Source organism: Polyodon spathula, chromosome 1, assembly GCF_017654505.1.
Source record: "Polyodon spathula isolate WHYD16114869_AA chromosome 1, ASM1765450v1, whole genome shotgun sequence".
In the NCBI taxonomy this organism is placed as follows: domain Eukaryota; kingdom Metazoa; phylum Chordata; class Actinopteri; order Acipenseriformes; family Polyodontidae; genus Polyodon; species Polyodon spathula.
Genome location: NC_054534.1, coordinates 8,494,323 through 8,512,519, shown reverse-complemented (window position 1 = coordinate 8,512,519; position 18,197 = coordinate 8,494,323). Strand labels below are relative to the sequence as shown.

Here is an 18,197-nt window from a genome sequence, read left to right as displayed (position 1 = left end):
CCAAAAGAGGTGCAATAAAAACTGTCCAGATATGGTTGCCTTGGAAACTTTAGAGTCAAAGCCTGAAGTACTAAGTAGAGCTGTCTGGTGTATATATAGTTACAAATTTCATTTCAATCTTGGAAGCATGGCAGATCTCTTTTCAGGTGCTAGAATATGATACCACTAAGAGTATGGAAAGATCTGTATAATAATGCACAAACTGCATTTTACTATTTTGATATTGTGATTATATTTAAGCAGTTTAAACTACTCCTGTCTTAGAATCTCTCTCCATCTGTTATGCCGTTTCCATGTGAAGCAGTTCGCTTAGAATCAGACAGACCAGATGTGCCTACCATTACAATGAAAATATAACAAAATAAATGAAAGTCATTTCACGCTAATCGTCCCGTCCTGTCCCCGGAGCCCCTCAGCACCTGGAAATAGAGCAACACGAGTATAGCAATCCTAATCCCCTTCCTGCTTACTGGCATTCATTCACGCTTTCTCTAAAATCTCTACTGAAATGAACAGGGTGTGTTATGGAAAGCACAAGTCTGTTTTTCAAGAGGGAATTTCCATTACATGCAGAAAAGCTTATTACAATAAAGATCTTTGTTGTTCCTCGGTTCTTTCAGTGTAACTCTGCAGGTTACAACTGGTGTGTTGAATCTTAGCAACGTGCTTTCAAGCTAGGACCTCTGAGTCAATAGAAATACTCCATGCACTTTAACTGCGCTCTCTCTCAGAGGACTTTGCTTTTAGACCTACTGCTGTACCTTTCATTTCAGTATTGTCACGGCTCTAACGTCACTTTGCTTTGTAACCCCTGCAGTGCAGTACGACCTGGTGGTCAGATGGAATCTCCCTAGATGCTTACAAGTCTGCATGGGAATGGATTGGTTCTCTAAACTGTTTTAAAACAGGGATTGCTATTTCAGAACAGCGGGCTAGATTCTCAAAGCTGTTTACTTCAAATCGTCTTTAGAATTCTAAAATGAAAAATGATCCACCCCCAAGCTCCTAAATAAAATACCTGAGTTGCTTTCTTCTCATTCGGTACCTTTATTGGGTCATCCATAGTTATTTTACACTCATTTAGAAATAGTACAAGAAACTCAAATTCAATGAGCAATGTTTAGACTTCCTAAGTTTCAATGTCTTCCATTACATTGTTCATGGACTTGTCCTTATTGCAGTAGGTTTTGGAGTACATGTCTTTGAGAATCTTTGACAATGTGTTCATATACGGTAGAGGCCACTTTCTGTACACAAGCGGCTTCGATTGAAAGGCTCTCATGAATCCAATCGTTTCAACACACCTTCACTGTCAACCACAGGACATTGCTTCTTTATGGCCCACATTATGTCCCTGTTCCACTGCTCGTTAGCACAGGGGCCAGCGCTTCATTAAAGCTTCTTTGTTGCAGTAAAACAGCTTCGCGAATCTTACCTGTGTTATAGAAGAAGGTTTCTAAAAAGGTACAGTTCCTAAAGTACGTGCTCAGTGAAGTAACATCATCAAAGTAACAGTTCTTGAAGGTGAAGTCTATATAGGTTACTGATTTGAATTTCATGCCGATGAACCTGTTAAAAGGAAAGGAGGATGGTTATCACAAACGAAGTGTTAGGGTGGATATGCTCTCACAGATGGAAATGAAAGCAGGTAAATAACTATAAATCAATCCACAAAAACGTGGCCAAACTATTTGAATTCAGCACCTTGAATAGAACAGTTTATTGAGTTAAGCTGCCAACTTTTTATAAAGTGTTAGAGGACACCCTGGTGTTACTGAGAAATGCATTACTGTACCTGTGCTTGCAATTATTTGTCTGAAAATGTTTACTATGGAAGTCGCCATACCACTTAACACGCAGATAGTATAGGGCAGTGAACTCAAGCTACAACATATTGCTAAACCCCAAGGAAACACCATACAGACTGGGAGCTACACAATGAAACAGTGAGCAAAGATAAAAATAAAAAATCCTGGGACTGCAGTCAGACAAAACAAGGGTAGAAATGACATGCAGTGAATCCCAGTCTAACCTGTTGTTGATGTATTCTCCGTCACTGTGGATCTGGTTCTCCAAAGTAAAGTTGAAAGTGAAATTGGCGAGTCTCTCCTTGCTGAAAGTTTTAACTCTTGATGCGTACTCGTCAGACTGCAGGTGATTGATGACATCAGGAAACCAGACGGACAGGCCATAGTAACTGTTCCCAACAACACAAATTAAGGGTTACACTGCCGCTCATAACAGACATCATATTATCATAAGGGTGCGTTTTTAAACCAGACTGGAAGTCTGACTAATTGCTGTAGTTAATATAAATGCACAAGTATACAGTAATTAGTGCCTTTACTGTATTTCTGACAGTGCTGTATATTAGAACAACAATAAGCTAATAGCTCAATTTTTTATTTATTTAAGCAAAACACATCCTTACACAATAATACCTCGAAACAGGTAAGTGTGGTGCTGCTGGGAATTGTTTTAAGTGCATCTTGACAATAACCCTTCACATGTTTCCTTATCTTAATAGAACCTGGTTAAAACATTTGCTGGTCACAAAGAGCCAGCACCGGGAAACTTCATTTGTACTTTTTTCTGACTTGCTTCAAAAACAACAACCTTGTTCTATTCACATTGTCACAGGGGTTCCCTGCCCAGACAGCAGGGCTCAATGTGTAGCTGCATGATGGGTATTGCAGGGCTGGACAGGGTACCTTTGTTGCCAGCATCACAACACAGCAAGACAAGTTTTTTTTTTTGTGTTGGACCAAACATTCCTAAAAAATATTACGGTACAACAGCATGTTTGAATGAAAGCAATCCTTGCTGCTTCTTTCACTGAAACACTCATTATAGACTGCTATCCATCTACAGTACCACTATAGACCTGAATCCATCAATAAATAGGGCATAGTATGTTGGTAATGGGGGCTATGAAATGTGTGATGCAATACATTACGATCTAATCCCACAGTAAACTGAGTCAACTACAGTTAAAAACTTGCATGACACTGCTTTTAAATAATACAGTATTTTCTGATTTAACGTTGTAATGAAGTATTCAAAAGTATATCTAATACTCTTATATAAAGATTAGCTCTGATGGAGGACTCAGAGGCGTAGTAGTGAATTTCAGAGATGCTTTATTTTGTTACACTGTCTGATTCTCAAATCCCAACCCTTTGAATTGCAAGTCTTTTGTTTTGTTGCTTATTTTCTGTGTCTCATTCACAGAGGATGTGTCTGGAATGGATCAGCAGATGAACAGAAATGAAATAGAATGAATTCACGAACACCACGCAACACACCCAGCAGAAGGCTGCTTCCAGTTTTAATTGCCTATGTTTTATCTCTCCAGAGGACGATCGTCAGGGTGCTGGCTGCAGTTTATTAATTTCAGGGTATTTATAAACAGTGGTCGCAGCTGAATAGCATGTAAATGTCACCTTTCTGTGATTGGTGATTATATATTGTTTCTACTGTGCTTTCTTAGACAATATCCCATTGTGAATAAATACCCTGAAATTAAGATGCCAAAAAAAACACTTTTAAATTTAAATCAGAGAAGAAAACCAGCTTTAAAAAGGTTTTTGCTTTCTGCACTTTCTTTTCTGCTACAGGTTAACACAGCTTCATATACTGAGCCACTTTATTGTTCATGTAACCTTTACTTAAGTTTCCAGGTGTTAAGATTAAAATATATCAGGGGTAATCAGGTGTGGCCCCTGTGACCACATGCAAGACTATAGGATTTCCACCAAAGACATTCGATAACCTGCACTGTCCACCAAACACAATCTTCAGGGGACCGAGAGGATTTTAATACCAACAAGAGAGAGCGTGCAAGAGAAAGAGGGAGAGGGAGAAAGAGAGAGAGAGATAGAGGTAGAGAGAGAGAGAGAGGGAGAGAGAAAGAGAGAGAGAGAGAGGAGAGAGAGAGAGAGAGAGAGAGGAGAGAGAGAGAGAGAGAGAGAGAGAGAGAGAGAGAGAGAGAGAGAGAGAGAGAGAGAGAGAGAGAGGTAGAGAGAGGTAGAGAGAGAGAGAGAGAGAGGAGAGAGAGAGAGAGAGAGAGAGAGAGAGAGGAGAGAGAGAGAGAGAGAGAGAGAGGGAGAAAGGAGAGAGAGAGAGAGAGAGAGAGAGAGAGAGAGAGAGAGGGAGAAGAGAGAGAGAGAGAGAGAGAGAGAGAGAGAGAGAGAGAGAGAGGTAGAGAGAGAGAGGGAGAGAGAGAGAGAGAGAGAGAGAGAGAGAGAGAGAGAGAGAGAGAGAGAGAGAGAGAGAGAGATGATAAACCATGTTTTTTTACCTCACTGGCTCTACTAAACTTTCTCTTTATTATTACGTTTGTTGTGCTTTAATAATAGTAAACTGCGTACATTTTGTATAGGGCACCTTCCAAACATGCTTCTTTAATGCTGATTATTGATTATTAAGGTATCAGTGGAAAGCTACAGTGCCGTTCGAGGATTTACCTGGAAAGTCTAGCACTTAAGATTTCTTCCTGTGTCCTGTCTAGACAGACAGAATGGCTGAAGCTGATAGTAAGTGCTCAGGCAGCAGGCGCCTATGTTCCCTGTACAGGGACTGACAGTCTTCCTCACTCCATTAACATCATGTGACAATATGACCTTTCAACTTTGTCAGCTCCACTGCTCTCAGTCTATATCTATGTGGAGTGGGTGGGGTGAGCGTAGTTGAAAAAACACAGTGTTACATGATTTGAATAGAATGAGATTGGCAGTTCAGTCCGAGCACTTAGGTTACTCCAGACCAGCTCAAAGCAATCTCAAAGCCAAGAACAGGCAGATTAAGAGAAAAACATGATAACTTCTTATGGAAGCAACAGAACCCAGAACCACTCAAAGTGATTACTATAAATATTATCAAATTAAGCTGCCAAAAAACACACCACAAAATATCTCCTCTGAATTTAAATCAGAGAGAGAACTGACAAGAAAACAAGCTTTAAATGGGTTTTGTTCTGCAGGGTTAAGTTAGTATCAAACCACTAGACAATGGGAATCCTATCACAGCAGAAGATTTCAATACTGTACATTATAAGCCCCACGAATCGAATCAGCCAATCATGTACCGAGTATATATGAGGGCAACAGAACACAGAACCACTCACACTGAGGGCAAACATCATGAAAGAAACCATGCTTGTTTTTTTTAAATTTTTGCAATTTATTGACTGATACATTTTCCCAAAACAAATTAACCCCATAATAACACTTACCCAAAAGACAGTGTAAACCAGACGATTGCAAGCTTAATGGTATTATCTTTCACAGGGTAGTGGAAGCACCTCATAAACGTCAACCAAATCTGCACAGAAAGGAAGGTTCTTCCATTAAAGCAATGCTATGTTCCACAAGGCAAAGGTTTGAAGAAAGCTTATGATTAGCTTGGAAAGAGACCTTTTGAGGAGAATGTCTCTGTGTTACAATAATGTCCACTGCTTTCTTTTTGCATTGAAGGGGAGAGTTGTTTACCTTTGTGCAGCATTGTATGTAAAATAGGCTTCCATTAACTAGAGAAATGTCTCTGTTCTTTCCATTATAAGACTTTTCCCTGGTAAAGATGTTAAGTCAGTTTACAGTTTAACTAGCTTTCCCCTTGTTTTTAATATCATCTCAGTGATTAAATCATGCGTGTCTCTGTGGTCTCTCTTTGCATTAGTGCTGCACTAGAGATGTACTTGTGCTGGCCCTGCAGGCACAAAGTGAAAAAACTAAACTAAACTCAGTGTGCTTTCTATCCTTCCATTAAGATTCACAGCACTCTGCTTTGTGAACCTGTATAAGGCTTACCATGTCCCAAAGTAAGGAAAACGCTTTAAATCCTATTTTGCAATGCTGCATGTACAGTGTATATTATTAAGAATATGAAGGTTCTGGATTGGTAGACCTCAGAGCAAAGTCAGCACGGGCAATTGCAAGTGTAGCAGGCAGGGTTGTGTGATACTCTGCTGTTAGGGATTCTGTCCCCTGCCTCTGGGATGGGAGCGCAGATGAGCCTGGCTCTTTTGCATGCTATTAAGACTATCTTGCAGTGCGCAGGGTCGCCAGCGTGCCCGGTTACTCACAATGTCTTGAGACTGTCTGTAGTGCAAGGTGTGCAGGACTGTGTGGACATCCTCCCACTGACTCGTGTGAACGCTTTGTGAGAATGCTAGAAATATTACATCGGGGAAAGAGATTGTGAAAGCAGAACCTGGATGTACTTACCCCATAGAGCTCTGAGCGTATTTGTGCGAAGCCCCTTGAAAACCAATTTCCAGTCTCAGCCTGCATCTCAATCAGCTCATTAATCTGTTTCGGAGTCTTGATTCTGTTAACCTGGAAAAATGAACCAGAGAACAGGGCTCGGAAGCTGTTCGTACAGCAATGCAAACACTCTCCCTGCTTTTATATACAGCTTTGGCCTAACGTTTTGCATCAGGCTCTAGAATTAACTAATTTCGCTTCATAAAGTCGAATGAAACCTGCTGAATAATGTTAAGTTAACATTGAATTACATACGGCTTTGTAGTTTCACATATACTTAACAAAAAACTGTCTTGTAGTTTTTTTTTGAATACATGATGTTAAAACATTTTTTTAACTATATATTAATCCTAAAATTCTAAGTGTTGCAAAACTTTTGGCCATAGCTGTATATATAAGAACTAAAATCCTTAGTGAATGTCCACTATACCCCTTTCCCCTGCAAGTGTTTATTTAAAAAATAACAATCTGAACACATTTTTGGAAATAGTCAGTATTCATATTTAACTATAATCCTTTGCAATCCCTATGCAGTGTGTCACATCTTCACTCACTGTAAAGACTTTCTCTGGCTGCCCACGAGCTCTCATGTTGGTATCGTGGATCTGTTTAAGAATCATCCAGGCTTCGTCATGCTTTCCAACCTGTTTAAAGAAAGGAGCAATCAACAGAATGAGGTCAAAGGAGGCTTTGGGGTTTGCTCTTGAAGAGGGATGTGTCTCCCAAGCCCATACACCTACTCTACTATGAATTCACAGAGCCAAATACTGAATGTGGGAAATTCAGACCTGCAAAACTTTAGCATGGTATATGGTGCGTGTCATTGCTAAAGCAATGTTTTTGTTAAACTCCCCACTCCAAGTACACTATACCGTTTCTTATAACCGTTACATATTACGTATTCTCTGCAGTTGCTGTCATCACCCACTAGAGGGAGCTGAACACCAAGTTCAGTTACCCTGCCTGTAGGGAGGAGCTTGTGCGAATCAACCACGTGTCTGAAATGAACTGAGCTCTACTGTAGTGGTAGGAGGTCGGAAATGGGAAGGTGTAGGTTGAAGATGTTGTAGTCCTCAGGTATTAAAATAAGAGGCTAATATCTTTCTCCATATCTTTCAATTAATTTCAAATCTGAATATATGCTAGCTCATATGGCTATCAATATGGCTGTATTACACAACAGCAGTATGCTATAATTTCTCTATGTGAAGCTCAGATATGGACTGAGTTTTTTTTTTAAATAAATACATACATTTTGAAAAGCATTCAGGTGTGTAGACTGTAGTTAATGAACATGACAGTTTAGAAGAGTTTTGTGAGTATTAACACAGTCTTTAATATAACTTGTGGTACAGAGTAAACAGCATTAAAGCTTTGTGTGAATTTTGTATCCTTACCTCCAAAAAGTATCTTGGGCTTTCTGGCATGAAGGTGAGAGACACGACAGAGCAGACGCAGGGAAAGGCACATACAACCACAAACACTCGCCAGCTGTGAAACTGGTAGGCTGAGCCCATGCTGAAACTCCAGCCTGTTAACAGATACAGGAACAGCGTTAGTGTGCCACTGGGACAGAGTCCCGTTCATTTTCATCAGCAGCAGACCAAGATAAAACCAGTTTCAAATAGGACTCTGCCAGCCCCAGTCCAAACTGCAGGCTGGCAGAACAATTCTCTTCACATTGCATTGATGGGAGAGAAGCTTCAACTGAAGAAAAAAAAAAATAGCATTAATCAAAAAAAAAAAAACACGATGCACACAGGTGATCTTTGAACTTTGTGTGATATCCGGTTGCAGGCTGCAGATGGAGCTGATATTGGAACAACGTGAGATTGTGTTTTATAGATTGGCCTCATGGTGCACATTCTCTGCTTATTATTCATGGAACACCCATTCTAGGCAACAGACACAGATCTTAAAGAGTCACTGCTATTCTAGATGGCTGTAGGGCAGCATTGGCTACATCATAATAAATGGGTCTAGAAATGTGGGGAAAACTCCAACTGGACTGATATAGTTTATGGCAGTATTTAGATCCATCACTGTTTAGATCATTAGAATAGACCTCACTATCTTTTACTAGGGACTTTTAGGAATATACTGTAAAACTGTTCACACAATTACATAAGTGTTAAGTATTGCATCTCTCAACAACTTTTCTCTGGGATGACTTGCAAAAATCAAAACTTCTTCAATCGTCTCCAAATATCAATGTATTTTAGTGAAACTGTCAAAGATTCCTCACCTGTTAATAGCTATTTGAAATGTGTTCCTGAAACCTAATCAATATCTTTGTTAGCCTTCAACAACAATAGACCCAAGGATACTCCCCTTCCCGGCACCATGGCTTACGAAAGTTATATTTATATATATATATATATATATATACATACACACACACACACACACACATATATAGATATATATATATATATATATATATATATATATATATATATATATATATATATATATATATATATATATATATATATATATGTACATGCTATAGATGAACCCGTGCTGTTGCTGCTGTTCAGACTCATTCAGTGCTCTTCCAGTCATGCGCCCTACAGCAGCAGTGCAAGAATGCACAGCTGTATTAAAATATTTGCATGTCCTCAATTCATCTACACAAGACCACTGAAGAACCAAAACATTAAAAAGGGGCAGGGTTAATAGAGCTAAAAAGAGGTAAGCATTGGTTAGCATCCCTTTAAGTTTATATGAAAATTTGCTAAATAAGCTGAAATGAATGACACACTAATACAAGACAATTACGTTGCCTTGTTGTGTAAGGAAATGATTTGTCCAAGTACACAGCAGTTAAGTTGTAGTTGCTATTTTATATACAGTGCTCAGATGATCTATAATAACAATTTCTGAATTTAAAAATAGTGTGTGTGTGTATACTGTGTCCCATACTGTAGCCACAACTCCAGTCTTTTCTGGGCCATGACATTTATCCTATAATAGATGCTCATTAATCTTTAAGAAGCTGAACTGAAGCTATTTTCTAAGTTACAATGACATGGTTACCATGAAGTTCCCAATGATACCCCAGGCTTCTAACAATAGCACCACTCTGTATTGTAGCCACGCTGAAGTCTTTTCTCCAAGGACCTGCACGCGTTCTCCCCAAGGACATTACATTCTTATGGGGTGATACTGCTTGTTGCATAAAAGATGGGCGATAATCCCTGATAGCCTACTGAGACCTCATCATGGGAACTTGCAAATAATATCCCTATGCACTAAGGAGGACAAAAGAAAAAGAAAAAACAAACTACTTTCCCCAAGCAGAATAATACAAACTCTATGACATGATCACTGTAATACACTCATGGTTAAAGAAATCTGTGTTTCAACTTGTCTTGCAAATCATTGTTGATTTTACCTGGAGTGTGTGTGTGTGTGTGTCCCGTCAGTAACCAGCCAGCTGCTTATATTGATTGATACCCTTTGCAGACAGTAACATGCTTGACCCTGAAGACACTAATCAAAATGACTAAGGGGAAGTGAAGCAGTGAGAGACTTCCTGAAAAAAGGCAAGCAAAACTGTAAACTTTCTTTAACCTACCCAGTGCAATATGTTTTAATATAAAAATACACATTTGCTACAAAATGTGTTTATTTCACAATAAAAAAAGATGAATGTAATCCTATATTAAAAAGTACTTGTAAAGAAGTACCACTGTCTTAATTGTTATAAACACATCCTCAGCCCACAATGTGTAGCGGGATTCTTGCATTGACTGTTTAGAATGGAGTGAATCATGTATCTGCACTGAAAGCAAGGTGTAACTGAACTGATCAAGTTACTCTTGAAGTGGAAGAAAGGAAATCTGTGTTTGTTGTCTATGAGCTGAATGATTGTTATCAAACACATCTGCAGCGGGGCTAGTGTTCCTGGAGTATGAATACAAAATGGATTTCAAAAGCTAAATACTTGAGAGCACATTAATGTAGGGTTGTGCTTGTTTGCATTCTGCCGAATGAATTCAAGCATAAAAGCCATGAAGCATTGAGGAAAGACAATGTAATTGAATCATTTTCCAAACAGCTATTTCTGCGGTTTGCCCAGAGTTAAACTCTGCCCCTTTCTATTGGTGCATCCTCTCATTATTAATCTTCACAGCAGCAACCAGTTCCAGGGGTGTCACAGAGAGTTAAAGCCATCGTTCCAGCTGTGTCCTGGGAGCGCTTGTTCAGGACCATTGCACAGAATAGAAATCTTATCAGCCTCAGAGACCACAGCAGCCTTTCCCCTGCTCAATATCACCTTCTCACTCTGCTGAGTACCAAAAATGACCACATGAATCACAGCGACAAGGCCTGCAGTACAAGATCTCAGGCTCTGACAGAGCAAGAAAAGATTGGTGTATGGGCTTTTTCTGTTCGAGGCACAATGAAACCAGAATAATACTACCATTATCAAAAAAATATATATTCTTTTCAGGTGCATAGTCCAACTTCTTCAAAATAATAATTCAATTTTCCATGCAATATCTTAAATGCTTTGAAATTAAGTGCACTTAGCAAGGTATAATAAATCAATAAAACAGATTCACCTGTCATTAAACAAAAACAAATTAAGCACTGCTGTAAATCTGGGTAAAGCATCAATATTTTACAGATTCTGGTAAGGCTGGTAGGTTGTATTATTCCACTGCACAGATCAGATATGGTGTAAGCTTTCTATTTTTCATGTCCTGACTAAGAGATCCTATCAATGCTTGAAGCAGTATTATACTACCTCTAGTGTACACTGCAATGCTGTGCCTCAGTGTTCAATAGATAGACAGATAGATATATACTGGATATAGATAGATACTGTATAGATATATGCATGAAACTTCACCAAGGCAAAAGCATGTCAACATTTCAGCAGTGACACAAAAGATGTGATGTTATAATTGCATTTCTTTACGAATGTAATGGAGATCCCCAGAGGGTTAATGTTTAGCTGATACCATTGAAAATCTCATTACAGGGATTATGCCATGAGTCGAGTGCATGGCTGGCTGAGTCAGCAACCCATGAGATGTATGTACCTACAAAGATCTGCAGAGTCCTTGGGCAGGACTCCCTGACGCCGCCACTGCACCTTATGTTCTGCAAACTAACCTTTTTGAATGAGCGCTGAATCTTCCTCTTGTGATGCAGTGCCAATGGCAAAAGCAATGCAGCAGAACCAATCCCACTGATGAGGCTGTCACTGGAAAATGAATGCACTGCATATTTTTTAATCTGGGTACAAAGAGCAGCTAATCAATGGACCTCAATCATAAACCCACATCGTGAAGAAGGATACCGCATTTCTTTATTTGCAATTTCGGTCCTTGACGGTTTTATTTTCCAATTGTAAGCTTCTGATGTAAAATACACATGCATAAAGAAACGTCCTTTTCTCCCAGCTTGCAAAGCAGACGATGCATGTCTTTACCATGAGGTGTGCAAGCTCAGTAAGACAACTAGAGGTTTCACAACAGGACGCTGTGATTCTTAATAAATAGTTGGAGTATTACGACTGTTGCCATTTACAAGTCTGTGTTTCATTAAATAGAATCCACTGCAGACTAACTTTCAGCATGGGAACAGTGCAAAGTAAAGAGGCCAACAATTGCAACATGCCAGCTCTGAAAGTGCTTTCAGTGCAAGCTGTATTGTCATGGGAAATGGGGTAGAATGAACTCTGTATTTCTGTATATATTAATATAGTGGAACTCATAAGCCAGGGATACATGGGGAGTGTTATAGATTTGAGGATGTTTTAAGACTTGTTAAAAGTTAAATAAGAACATAAGAAAGTTTACAAACGAGAGGAGGCCATTCGGCCCATCTTGCTTGTTTGGTTATTAGTAGTTTATTAATCCTAGAATCTCATCAAGCAGCTTCTTGAAGGATCTCAGGGTGTCAGCTTCAACAACATTACTGGGGAGTTGGTTCCAGACCCTCGCAATTCTTTGTGTAAAAAAGTGCCTCTTATTTTCTGTTCAGAATGCCCCTTTATCTAATCTCCTTCAGTGACTCCTGGTCCTTGTTTCTTTTTTCAAGTCGAAAAAGTCCATGGATCAACATTGTCAATACCTTTTAGAATTTTGAATGCTTGAATCAGGTCGCCATGTAGTCTTCTTTGTTCAATACTGAATATAATTATAATTATAATTATAATTTAATTTAATTATTTTAGCCTGTCTGTATATGACATGCCTTTTAAACCTGGAATAATTCTGGTCGCTCTTCTTTGCACTCTTAGTAGAGCAGCAATATCCTTTCGAGAGGTGACCAGAACTGATACACAATATTTTAGATGAGGTCTTACTAATGCATTGTACAGTTTTAACATTACTTCCCTTGATTTAAAGTCAACACTTTTCACAATATATCTGAGCATCTTGTTAGCCTTTTTACAGCTTCCCCACATCGTCTAGATGAAGACATTTCTGAGTCAACATACACTCCTATGTCTTTTTCATATAACATATTTTCAAAATAGCTTTCCTAATTAGTTAAATGCATATAAATAATTGTGTGCAGCTTTCAATAATTAGTATTGTAGTATTTAATAAATTAAAATTTAACTGACCATTTTCCTGAAATACTCCATTCAGTAGTGCATGAGCATATTTGTGTTTACATGCTAATTATCTGTTGGGAAGAACTAGCAGGGATTGTGGGATAGTGGAGGACTGGTGTTCCTGTTTCACTTTGGTGAGCGTTCTATACATACTAATGGAGGTCTGCCTTGTACCGCCACTTGCTATCTAAATGAAGCTGATTGTTACACCAAACCTGACCCTGAATGTAATGTCATCAAAAGAGGAGGGATTTCTAGTTCTTGAATACAACAATTCACATAATGACAGTCATTCATCCACACCAATCACTTGATGAACAACAATTCAATTTGGTTTACAAGGACAAGGACAAATTGCATTCTGCATCCTTTTGGAGGTCAGAAACGGTTATTATTTATGGTTTACACAATACATTACCAGTCATCACATTGTGAGAGCTTCTACTGTATTTAAAACATGTACCCCATTCATTTTTCCAGAAGCAGTTCCATTTTGTAATGAAATGACTAAATCTAATTAGCTGCCTAGAACAATATGTAGCACTGCTGTTGTGCAAGCTTGCCATTGCATCATTTGCATTATGCTATTTTTTATTGATGATACCCCTTTATTTCCTGCTTGCTCTGTAATAAATCACTGCTTGCTATCCCGCACTCCCCCACTCTATTGCAGTAACTGGTTCATCCTTTAAATAACCCCAGCTCAGCTCGACATTAATCATTTAACCTGCACTCATACAGTCCAATCACTTAGAGAAATGACAAGTCACATGTGATTACTGACTGTGCAAAAGAGACTGAGAACAAGCCAGCCGCTTTCCTTTTAGTGTTACCAAAGTCCCAGTATTGCCACCCCATTCACAGAAACACTGACACACACACATATGGGTCGATGCAGCAGAGTTTCAACTCAAAACATCAAAATTTGTTACTTGCTGTTTGCAACACTGCCTTGTATTCTACTTTGAGTCAAAATATATGTTGCTAAATGAATGCTTGTTTGCAAAAAAGAATACAAATCCAGAAATGACAAAGACTGCAAAAGCCTTCATTTTACAGTTTAAAATGTCTTCCAGCCTTCTTGATTGAATATTCTTCAATTTCCAATAACCTAGCGTATGATAACATGGGCCATAGCGAGTGTTTTCACTGGTGCCATTTGGAGAGAAACACTGTCTGAAACAGCACCCCCTACAGTATAGGAGCAGTCCTACTGGATTATCCATGTACAAACCTTAACCAAAACATGTATGTTTATACTTCATATAATACCTATTTGTTCATGTCTATTCATATCTGGGGTCTATTCAATTGATCTAAACTCTGGTGGGTTTAAATACTGCCATTGTATAAATCATTGAAGGGAGACTGAGAAAACCAACATAGTAATGTGTGTGAGTCTCTTGGATGCATTTTATCCTGTATATCAGATTTGGTCCTATTTAAACAAATTCCATTTTGTCTGCATTTAGATCCTCTTCTGTTTAGGCAATAGAATAGGTTAGACCACCCATTGACAAAGCCTTCGAGCAAGCTCTCATATCTAATCATTAGGCTGTTGGACTGTCTCCAGGCCTATATCATTTCTCCAGGTACAGTCTAACCCTGTCAGGAGACTGACTCACTACCATTGCCATTCAAGGTCGTCTGGGATGAAAAAAGACAATGATACTGTACCCTGACTGACTGCAAGGTAGCACACAGTTCCAAGACCTTAATATCATTACATTGCTCAAAGGTGAGTGCTTTCGATGATGATGATGATTATGATGATGATGATGTGATGATGATGATGATGATGAACATGATGATGATGATAACTATGAATGTGATGAGGATGATGTAATGATAATGATGATGATGTAATGATGTGATGATAATGAAGTAATGATGATGATGTAATGATGTGATGATGTTGATGACTATGATGATGTGATGATGATGATGTAATGATGTGATGGTGATGATGTGATGATAATGGTGTGATGATGATGGTGATTAAGATGACTATTAAGGGTGCAAGCTTGCTTTAATTTCAGGACTGTTTAGCTGGAGAGCTCTGGGACAGGGATAGTACAATAGTTGGCCACCCAAGGTACCTGTAATTGAATCATCCAGCAATGCTCTCTCCCTCACTGCATCAATACCAACAAGACAGTTCAGAAGTTTCAGAGGGAGCGGAATGCAAATACACACACTCTCCAGTATATTGCATACAGTTTTTTAGAAATATGTGACATTTTAAGCCGGTATAACCATTGACTTTTAAAAACCACTATACTGCATGGATTAACAGGATAGCTTTTTTTTTAAAAGGACTACAGCTTTGTGAACCACTTTATCTTCCACTAATAAAACATAATTACCAGATTAGAACACTAGGCTATGTCAGACAAGCATCAGGCAGAATAATTAATGAGCTGCTGTGAAAAGTTATGTGTTATTATAAGCTAGTCCTTTGGCTGTTAAAGTTCTACAGCTATGGACAAAAGTTTTGCATCACCTAGAATTTTTGGAAAATAAAAATATCTATACATAATTTAGATCTTTTATTTAACAACATGTAATCAAAGAAACTACAAAATGATTTAGCAAAAGTCTATGCAGTAGAATATATTTCATGTTAGATTTCTAAATGTTATATGTTTAAATTTTTGTCAGTTTATTCATCAAGTATATGTAAAACTACAAAGCAGTATGTAAGTCAACAGGTTAACGTAACATTATTCAACAAGTTTCATTCGACTTTATGAAGCAAAATTAATTAATTCTATAGAGTGATGTAAAAATGCTAGTAATAGCTGTTGCCCCTAAGGTTTATAATTTATGTATTAATTTGTTTATTTATAAACTAATTAACTTCCTGAAGATTTCATTTCAAATAAATTTTCTTCACTTCAAAGTTATAGAGTAGCCATCTCTCCTATTTTACTGTATTAGAGTTCTGTATATTAACATTTAGAGACCCTTTCCAGAAACATGCAGGGCTCTGTTCAATTGATCTAAACCAGTAGTGCGCAACCCTGGCCCTCAAGATACTACCCATTCCAGGCCTTTATTCCAAGTTAACTGTACCTGCTGAGGGAGCTCCTTGACTGGAACACAAACCCAGACTGAATGCATCTCGAGCCAGCATTGTGCACCACTGATCCAAACACTGGCGGATCTCAATACCCTCCTTGGCCCTTTACACATTCGTGCTGGCAGAAATCCAGAGTCAAATGCATGGTCAGATATTAGATTTTCATGGCCCTGGCTGACAAATTTGAATGCTCTACTCAGTGGCGGTATTTAGATCAGCTGTGGTTTAGTGTAATTGAATCCCCTTTGCTCTTGGAAAGAGGAGAATGAGAACGAGTGAGAGGGACACACATTAAGGGTCTAGCACACTAAGCATCGGGGGACTCTAACACCCACTGAACAGCATCATAATTGATTTTCAAAGCTGTGTGCAGACATGCCTAGTGAAAATGAACTGATCATGTTTATTAACTTACCATAATGTGGTATGATGGCCCAAGCCATGGCCGAGGCATAGATTCCCCCTATCATCCAGAACATGCACAGCCAGCTCAGGTGCTCTCCTCTCTTCTCCCTCGCCAGCACCTCAGCAAAGTAGGAGAACACGACTGGAACTGCTCCTCCAATTCTGCAGGGAGAGGAGACCTAATCACTTTCTCTAGATCCAGAAAGAACAATTATACCTGACAACAAATATATTAGCATGCACACTTCTCTTCTGCTTATTGTTCTTCTCCTTGAAAAGCTTCTGGCAGCACAGTGAGGCTGAACACACCACAGTGACATTCATAAGTGCCTTAACCAATGTTTCAGGTTTAGTTAAGAACATCACTATAATTATAATATTGTTGTTTAAATAATACACCTGGTGCTTAAAACAAGAACTGCTTCACTGGAAGCTAATGGAGGAAAAGCAGCAATAAGCAGGACATTTGGACTTGAGGAAAGATGAGTTACAATGTTGGCTAGGCTCCGAAGGGCATAATGTTCAATCAAGGAGCTTTTAGTCCAATGTGGTCCAGTGAGGATGTTCATTAAATGTATTGTTACACAAGAAGATTGTGAATTTAAGGGGTTGCTGGTTTAAATAATCTATCTGCATCTTGTACTGTAGGCTGTGTTACTCTCTGGTGATGACATGAGAGAATTCCATCCTACCTAATACTGTATGCATTGCCATCACTGTGCAGGTATCTCATTTTCCTGAATGAAGGGCGCACACTTTATGGAAAAGGTGCATTAGATTTTTTTGAGGATATTTTTTTCTAATATGTGCCAGTTTTGGCTAGCAGCCATCATATTGTTGGGAGGGCTCTTTCCACTTCAGAATGTATTTATTGCAAATCAATTACATTCTGCACTTCTTTTCAAAGGAAAACTAAACCCCCACCATAATATTAATATGTGCAGGGTGCTCCCACCTGCAGAGCAGACACGTATTTCAATGCGTTTGAGCCATGCAGGTATTTTAGGTGCTAATTCTGTATTGAAATCGAATGAGGCGAATTGAATATTGGGTCAACAGGTACTTTTCCCAAAGGAACAAAAACACCAGCTGGCAAAGGTGTATATAATAACTCTGGAGCAATTTTTTTCAAAGGGCTCATCCCGTTGATATTTCCGCAATAACCAGTCGGTTATTATGGGAAACAAATGGTCATTAACACCAGTAACAGAGTGACTCCAGCGCGAGCTGTCAAACTGAAAGGAATTCCGCAAGCAACACAGAACTCTGGAAGGAAAAATATGCTCACCAGAGATGCTATAAAAACCTGCATGGGGTAGTGTGTGATAAATGAGAATGGAATGCCCACACTCGGGGTGGATGCTTAGGTAAACCCCTCAGGCTTCACCCTCTGGGTTTATGCAGCAGGTGGGCATCACAATCCCATATGACACACTACCCCATGCATTATTCTCTATATAATGCACTCTTTGAAGAAAATGTGGCATGGATGAAGTCCTTCAAGGAGTATGTGATTCTAAGTTCTTGACATTCCTCTCGTGGCCTCTAAAAAACAAGCCTGCCAGCTATAGCTCTACAAATGGCCAATACATGTTAGCAGTTCCAATTGCAAGGACATGAGTAGAAGAGTAGATTCAATTAATATGGAAAAGATGTGACGCACATTTCCTGAACTGTCTATATATTACATTTTTTCTATTTTAGAAGTGTGTTATTGAATCTGCACACCAATGCTTTGTGTCTGCCTCAGTATTGTTCAGTGACGACCCACACACGTAACACTTCACCTTGTTACAAGGAGTCATGATGAATATTCTCATGACGTGCAGTAAAACGAGCAAAAGAGAGAGAGAGAGCAGGGTACAAC

The 18,197-nt window shown here is 38.9% G+C and overlaps 1 protein-coding gene across 1 annotated transcript in view; it reads right to left on the bottom strand.

Moving 5' to 3' along the window:
• Nucleotides 1-18,197, bottom strand: part of LOC121313554 (synaptic vesicle glycoprotein 2C-like) — a 51,027-nt gene that overhangs the window by 4,801 nt on the left and 28,029 nt on the right. The window contains exons 4-10 of the mRNA XM_041246238.1: nucleotides 16,341-16,492; nucleotides 7,661-7,794; nucleotides 6,818-6,907; nucleotides 6,225-6,335; nucleotides 5,234-5,322; nucleotides 2,033-2,197; nucleotides 1,436-1,569 (exon numbers count right to left, since the gene is read on the bottom strand). Coding sequence (XP_041102172.1) covers nucleotides 1,436-1,569; nucleotides 2,033-2,197; nucleotides 5,234-5,322; nucleotides 6,225-6,335; nucleotides 6,818-6,907; nucleotides 7,661-7,794; nucleotides 16,341-16,492 — 875 coding nt within the window. The remainder of the gene's footprint in view (nucleotides 1-1,435; nucleotides 1,570-2,032; nucleotides 2,198-5,233; nucleotides 5,323-6,224; nucleotides 6,336-6,817; nucleotides 6,908-7,660; nucleotides 7,795-16,340; nucleotides 16,493-18,197) is intronic.